Here is a 6,885-nt window from a genome sequence, read left to right as displayed (position 1 = left end):
GGGACCCTCCTGAACCCCTTAACCGCCAGGCCGGCCCAGTGCACCGGGACCCTCCTGAACCCCTTAACCGCCAGCCGGCCCAGTGCACGGGGACCCTCCTGAACCCCTTAACCGCCAGGCCGGCCCAGGCTTCGAGCTGCAAATGAGCGCAATCTCCGCACTTGTGATGGTGCAGCTCTAGCGGTGGGGTGCCGGGCTGGGCCCTGGGGAGGCGCCCGGGCCGCGGGGTGCCCACGCACGGATGCACCCGTCCTGAGAAGCTCAGAGCAGGGTGCGCTGTGCGCGGTGGGGGCTGGGAGGGCGGGTCCCTGTCCTCAGCAGCTTTCTCCACCGACTCTGACGACCTCCCTGTCTGCAGCCACGGGCTGAGAACTGAACCCGCCTCAACTGTGGCCGTCCCTGAATCCCGCTGAGTCTGGGCGTTGGGCACAGCGTCCCAGCGCCACCACACTAGGTCGCCGCTGAAACGAGCCCCGCTCGGCCCAGCGTAGGGAGATCGACGCGCCCCCGGCCGGCCAGCCCTGCCGCGACTCAGCTGAAGGACTCAGAACTGGAATGATCTGGATGGAGGCGGGAACGAACGGGCAGAAACGCCGAGTGACCCACACTCCAACCCAACGCAGTCCAGCTCAGCTCCGACCCCTAACTGGTTCTGAACAACCGTCAGTGAAGTCCCACAAAAAGAGACCCGTGGAACGACACACCACGACGAGCTCGCCCCGACGCGGGCTACGCAGGCTCGCCCCGCGCCAGGCGGGGGCCTGGGTTTGCTCTACAGCGTCTGTCTTGCTACGTTTCCCTCACCAGAGCTGAGGCTCAGGAGCCCCCTTTGCAGAAGCCCTTGGCCCGCGGTGGGGAGGGCTGGGGGGGAGGGCTGGTGGGGAGGGCGGCCGGGCTCACCGGGTCCGTCTGGTACTCGCGGCTGTAGAGCTCGTGGCAGTTGTTGAAGATGTACTCGTAGGTGGAGTTGAGGCAGGCTTTCACACAGTCCTTCACCACCTGGCTGGCTCGGGGCGGGCTCTGGAGCTCTTGGACCTGGAGGAAGGGGACCACGCGGTGGGTCCGGAGGCAGCGGGACATGCCTGGACGGCTGGGACTCATTTTGGGCCAGAGGGGATGCCACAGCAGGAGGTCGAGGCTACAGCGAGAGATCACCTCCCCAAGTAAGAACGGCCACGGCCCAGAAGACCAAAGACACCGAGAGTGGGTGAGGGTGTGCAGAGGGGGAACCAGACACCGCCGTCGGGGAGCCCGTTATACGGCCTGTTGGAAAGCAGTCAGGAGGGATCTCAAGAAATTCAAGACAGATCCACCGCACGGTCCGCCACCCATGTCCCGCATCCAGCTCCAATGAAGCCAGTGTGTGGAAGAGACTTCCGTCCTCCACACTCACTCAACACTGCCCACAGCAGCCAAGGGAGGGCACCAGGCTCACTGCCCACCAGCGGTGCGTGGGTAGGGAAGACATGGCACCTCTGTACAAGGAACACTATTCAGCCACGAGAAAGGAAATCCCGTCATTTGAGAGAACATGGGTGGCACTGGACGTCATTATGCTTTTTGTTTGTTGAACGGCTGGCATCTTGAGACAGGGTCTTCTTACGTAGTCCAGATTGGCCCTGAACTCATGATATTCCTGCCTCAGCCTCCTGAGTTTCAGGATTACAGACATGTGCACCACCATGTCCCGCTAGAGATCACGACCTTAAGCGAAATAAGCTCAGCACAGAGAGACAAGTACCGCATGGCTGTATCACAAGTGACCCCGTACAGATGAGAGTGACACAGTGATTACAGAGGCTGGGGAGAGAGGGTGGGGGTGATCAACTAAGCTGCAGTCAGACAGGAGCAAGGCGTCCCGGGGCACTGCCACACAGGTGGTGACTACAGTAGCAACAACGCAGGGTGCCTTGCAAGCAGCTAGAAGAGCTGGGTGTGGGGGCGCACTCCTGTAATCCCAGAGCTCTGGGAGGCTGAGGCAGGAGGATCACAGGTTTGACTCCAGCCTGGGCAACTAGGTGATTTAGCAAGATCTGGTCTCAAAATAAATAAATACGTAAGTGAATAAAAATGTGTGCTTGGGATGTAGCTCAGGGCAAAGGGCTCTGGTTCAGTCCTCAGAAACGTGCTCACACCCACACGCTCAAAGCTAGAAAAAAGGATTCTGAAAGCATTCACCACAAGGAGGTGATAAACGCTGAACCTGACTTAAACCCACACAGTGCGGTGCGGGTGTGGGGTGCCACAGGCTGCCCGTGAGACTGCATGACCGGTGGGACTTCAGCGCCTCCGGGAAGGCGGGAGTCAGCCGGGCCTGGCCCTCCCTACCTTCATCCGGAAGAACGTGATGCTGGTGAGAAGGTCCACAGTGGACTTGAGGTCCTGCAGTCTCTCCGGGCTGCTGGCTGGGAAGTTGTTCTGTTGGGAGCGAGAGGAGAGGGGCGTTAAAGGGGGGCAAGGTGGGCCTGCCCGGCGTCCCAGCACTCTGGGAGGCTGAGGCAGGAGGGCGGCAAGTGTGGGCTGAGCCTGGGCCATTTAGTGACTCCGTGAGCTGGGCTGGGGTGGGGAGGGCTCGGCCTGCGGGCCCTGGGTCCCACACCCATACTGGAGGCAGGGTGTGAAACAAGGCGGCGAGGAGGCGGGGCGGGACTACAGGGGGGCAATAAGAGACTCCCCAAGTTGCAGGAGGGGGCTGGGGTCAGCGTGAGCATCTCGAAGCAACCGCCCGGGGGGGAGAGGAGCAAACACGTCCCGGCCGGGGCGCCTCACCCGGTACATGGAGAGGTCGATGCGCAGGGAGTTGTGCAGCTGGTCCAGCAGCTTCACGAAGCGCTCTTTCTGGGGAGGCGGAAGCAGGAGGCTAGGGCTGGCGCCCGCACGGGTGCGGCCCAGCGGCGGGGCGGAACCCCGAGCACCCCGCTGCCCGCGCTAGGCCCGCCACTGACCCCGAAGTTGGAGGCGGCGAAGCGGTCGGAGGCGGACACGTTGGTGGAGGCGGTGGTGTGCGCGTAGTAGGCGTTGATGTTGGCGAGCAGCGTGCTCATGACGGCGGGCACCCCGGGGCACATGTACTTGGAGGACAGGCAGGCGAAGTGGCTGCGGGAGGAGCGGGCGCGTCCGCAGGTCGCCGGCCTTCCGCGCCCGGCTCTGCCCCAGTTTCGTCCCCGGCTTTCCACCGGGCCTCGGGCTCCACCTCTGCGTCGGGCCGCTCCAGCGGGGGGCATGGGGCGCTCACCTCCCGCAGGTTCCGCAGCCCCCAAGCGTGCCAGCCCGCCCGACAAGCCACGCCCACAACCCCGCGGCGCCAGACACGCCCCGCAAAGACCACGCCCCAGACGGCCGCCACACCCACTTCCGGGGCGGGGCCTCCCAGCGCCCTCCCCGGACCGCCCGCAGCCTCACGTCATGGCTTGGTAGATGGACTCCACGCCGTAGCGCATGGCGAACTCGTCCACGATCTCCTGGGCCGTCTCATCGTAGTAAACCTTCCAGGCATCATCCCCCTTGGCATCCGGGATCTTCACGACCCCGTTGTTCTGCACGTCCGTCACGAAGTGGAAGAGGTTCTGCCCCCGAGGGGAGGGTTTATCACAGAGGGCAACTCACGCCGCCATCCACCTTGCACCTTCTCGCTCATCGGTTCTTGCATCCGCGTGCTCACCCGCGCGCCCGTCCTGCTACCCTGTTTCTCCTTGCCACTCCTCCATCCGCTCGGTAAGTCAACACAGACACGTGCAGGTGGCCGTCCATCCTTCTACCTCCCCTCTGGCCATCCATCTGCTCGTCCAGTGTCCAGCCGCATCTGTCCACCTGTCTACCCACCATCTGCCCACCCAAACATCTGTCCACCCATCCACACACTCCTACCCATTCATCCAACTACCCCCAAAGTCACTTATATGTCCTTCTAGTAATTCAAGTCCATCCACCCATCCCTCACAACTACCCACGGATCCGTCCATCTATACAATAATCACCCTTCCCTGCAATCAACAATCACCTCGCCCACCCCACCCACTTATCTGTCCATCCATCCATCCATGCACCAACAAACCCATATTTTCACCCATCCACCCAGTTAACTACAAAATGCAAGCATCCTTTCATCTGTACTTCTGATAGTTCCACCACACATCCATCCTTCTGTCCATCCGCTCCCATTCTTGTATTCTTCATCTTTCTCACCCACCACCCACTCCTTCATGCAGACGTCTGCCTGTCTGTCCACCCTCCCATCCTTTCACCCACCTCCTCCACCTATCACAGTGTCTGCTTATCCACTCACCCTCCCTTTTACCAGTTCAACCACACCCATGCTGTCCTTCTACTCGCAGTTTAACCTGTCCATCCAATAATTCATCCACCCACCCATCCCAGCATCCAGCCCCCTCTAGCCGTGGGCCTATCAATCCATCTGTCTACCCATCATCCATCTCTTTTCCTACCTATGCACTCACCGTCCACCCACCTGCCCTGGCTTACCCTTCCCTTCCCCATCCTTTCAGTAATACTTGAACCACACATCCACAGTCCGTGGTCTACCCGCTGTCTGTCTATGCACGTATCTGCCCACCAACTCCTGTCCCTGCCGATCCGTACCTGTCACGTCTCCCCCGTCTTTCCTACCTCTCATCCCTCACTCATCCAAGCATCCGTTCCCAGCAGTCATCCAATGAACTAAGTCCTGGGGACAGCAGGGTCCAACCCTGAGCATGCAGTTCTGGGGCAGAAGGTAGGAGGCAGAGCTGACTAGTGAGTCGGCCGGGATGCCTGGGAGGGTTTCCCAGAGGAGGGGCCCTGGAGCTGGGCCGCGGTGGACGGAGAGGAGTTTTCTGGGTAAAGGGAGTAGCATGGGGAGTGGTCCCAAAGGTGTGCAGAGCAAGCAGAGTGGCCGCGTGAGGGGGGTGCGGGGTGGCGGGGCCTGGGGAGCTCACCTCGTGCAGGCAGGTGTACTGGACGTGGTAGGGGGCCACCTTCTCTTCACCCTTGATCTCCACGCTGATGTGCAGCCGGATGGCACCTGACACGGCTGACTTGTCAGTCCTCTTGTCTGCAGGGCAGAGAGGGGCAGCTGTGTCACAAACCCCACTCTCACCCTGGTTGGCTTTTCCCCTTTGGTACTAGAAACTGAACACAGGGCCTTCACACCGAGCTTCATCCCCAATCCTTATTATCATCACCATTATCATTATTATGATTTCACAATTTAAGACAGGGTCTTGCTAAGTAGCTAAACTGCCCAGGTTGGACTCAAACTTGCACTCCACCTGCCTCAGCCTCCCAGAGTGCTGGGATGACAGACATGCACTACCACGCTCACTAAAGTCTATTTAACGAGCCGTTCTAACGTCTGAAACACTCTGTAGCCTCCCAGATGCCCTGAAATTAGGGCCTAGGTGTCTCCCTTAAGACTGCTCCCATGCTTTGTGTGTCCTTCCTTCGGCTAGAATTTCCCACCCTGTCTCTCCTGTTGCATGGGGTACAGACCTCGATTCCTCACTCAGATTAAACCCAGGGCCGTGTCTCACTCCCTAGCCTGGCAGAGCTAGGCCTGGCTTCTCCCCAGCTCTCAGGCCCAGCCTGCCCTCGGAATGCCGCCCACGGTCCTGTCTTCTTAGGCAGGGTCCTGGGCTCCTGGTCTTGGTCCTCCGCTCCTGAGACTGTGCCCTTCTGCAGGGCTTCCCGCTGGTCCGCTTCCCAGCTCCCCTCCTTCCCCTCCACAGGCCCGTCTCCGGACGCTGCCCTGGCTCACCCAGGTTGTACCACACGTCCATCTCGCCGCTGAGCGTCCGCACCTCGATGATCGTCTGCCCCAGGAAGTCGTCCGACTCCCTCTTGAACCTCTGCTTCACGCGGGACTTGATGTCATCGTCTTCGTCCCACACGCGCACCTTGATGCGGTCGGAAGAGTTGTGACATTCGCTGCGCAGGGAGGAGAGGACAAGGGCAGGAGTCAGGCAGCTGTTGTGGGCCAAGTGGGAGCCCCCTTCGGGCAAGCCAAGCACTTACAAGTGGAAATTCTCTTCCCACACGGGGTTGAGGTTCCCGTAGATGGTTTTCGTCCGTTTCTTGGTCTTCCCAACCTGGACAGTGACGTAAGGGTCGCTGGACCCCGTCTTGTCCTTTGCCTGCAGGCCCTGGGCGCAGACCACTGGAAGACAGCACAGAGCTCACGCCCCCGCCCAAGCCGGCGGTGTCCAGGCCCCGCCCCGCGCGACCGCTGCCCTCACCCGTGATGCTGATCTTGGCCGACCACTTGGACGTGCCGTCCAGCACGCTCTGCTTCACGGCCTTCATCTGCTGCGTGTGCGCCGTCTTGGTCACCGCGAAGATCTCCTGGATGAGCTCGAAGATCTCGGGCTTGTTGCGCTCCCGGATCTTCATGCGGTCCTTGAGCACCATGATGATGTTCTGCGTGCGGTCCTCGGCGCCGTGCTTGGAGCTCTTCTCCGCGGCCCCTGGGGGACAGCGGCAGTCACCGCCCGCCCGCCCAGGAGAACCCGCCAAGGCGCTGCGGCAGCTCTGCAGGTGCAGGCCGCTCGGCGCTCAGAGCGCTCCCCAGGGCCCCGCCCACCGAAGCCCCGCCCACTCGGAGCCCCGCCCACCAGAAGTGAGCCACGCCCTAGAAGCGCCCCTCTCTGAGCCACGCCCCCTGGAGTCCTGCCCTGACCTCTGGGGACGATGCCTCTGCTCAGGAAGTCCGCCACGCCCTTCGCTGACCCTCCCGTTTTCCTCTTTAGATCTCCAAAGGCAGCACTCTCCTGTTCCAGCTCCCACAGTGACTTCCTCCTTGGCCCTCCAGCTGAGCTGGCCAGGCCCTGCCCACCGCCACGCCCCCAACCAGCTTACGTGCAACGCGCCCCGCCCGTCACGGAGCCCCGCCCC

The 6,885-nt window shown here is 61.6% G+C and overlaps 1 protein-coding gene across 1 annotated transcript in view; it reads right to left on the bottom strand.

Annotated features, from left to right (window-relative positions):
• Positions 1–6,885, bottom strand: part of Unc13a (unc-13 homolog A (C. elegans)) — a gene marked incomplete at its 3' end in the record, with an annotated part of 44,393 nt that overhangs the window by 23,993 nt on the left and 13,515 nt on the right. Inside the window, 9 exon segments of the mRNA XM_013507235.1 lie at positions 901–1,035; positions 2,329–2,418; positions 2,770–2,838; positions 2,946–3,096; positions 3,403–3,566; positions 4,935–5,050; positions 5,753–5,922; positions 6,010–6,151; positions 6,231–6,458. Coding sequence (XP_013362689.1) covers positions 901–1,035; positions 2,329–2,418; positions 2,770–2,838; positions 2,946–3,096; positions 3,403–3,566; positions 4,935–5,050; positions 5,753–5,922; positions 6,010–6,151; positions 6,231–6,458 — 1,265 coding nt within the window.

The sequence above is a fragment of the Chinchilla lanigera genome, unplaced genomic scaffold (genome assembly GCF_000276665.1).
Source record: "Chinchilla lanigera isolate Chin_1 unplaced genomic scaffold, ChiLan1.0 scaffold00123, whole genome shotgun sequence".
In the NCBI taxonomy this organism is placed as follows: domain Eukaryota; kingdom Metazoa; phylum Chordata; class Mammalia; order Rodentia; family Chinchillidae; genus Chinchilla; species Chinchilla lanigera.
This window is presented reverse-complemented; position numbering and strand designations above follow the sequence as displayed.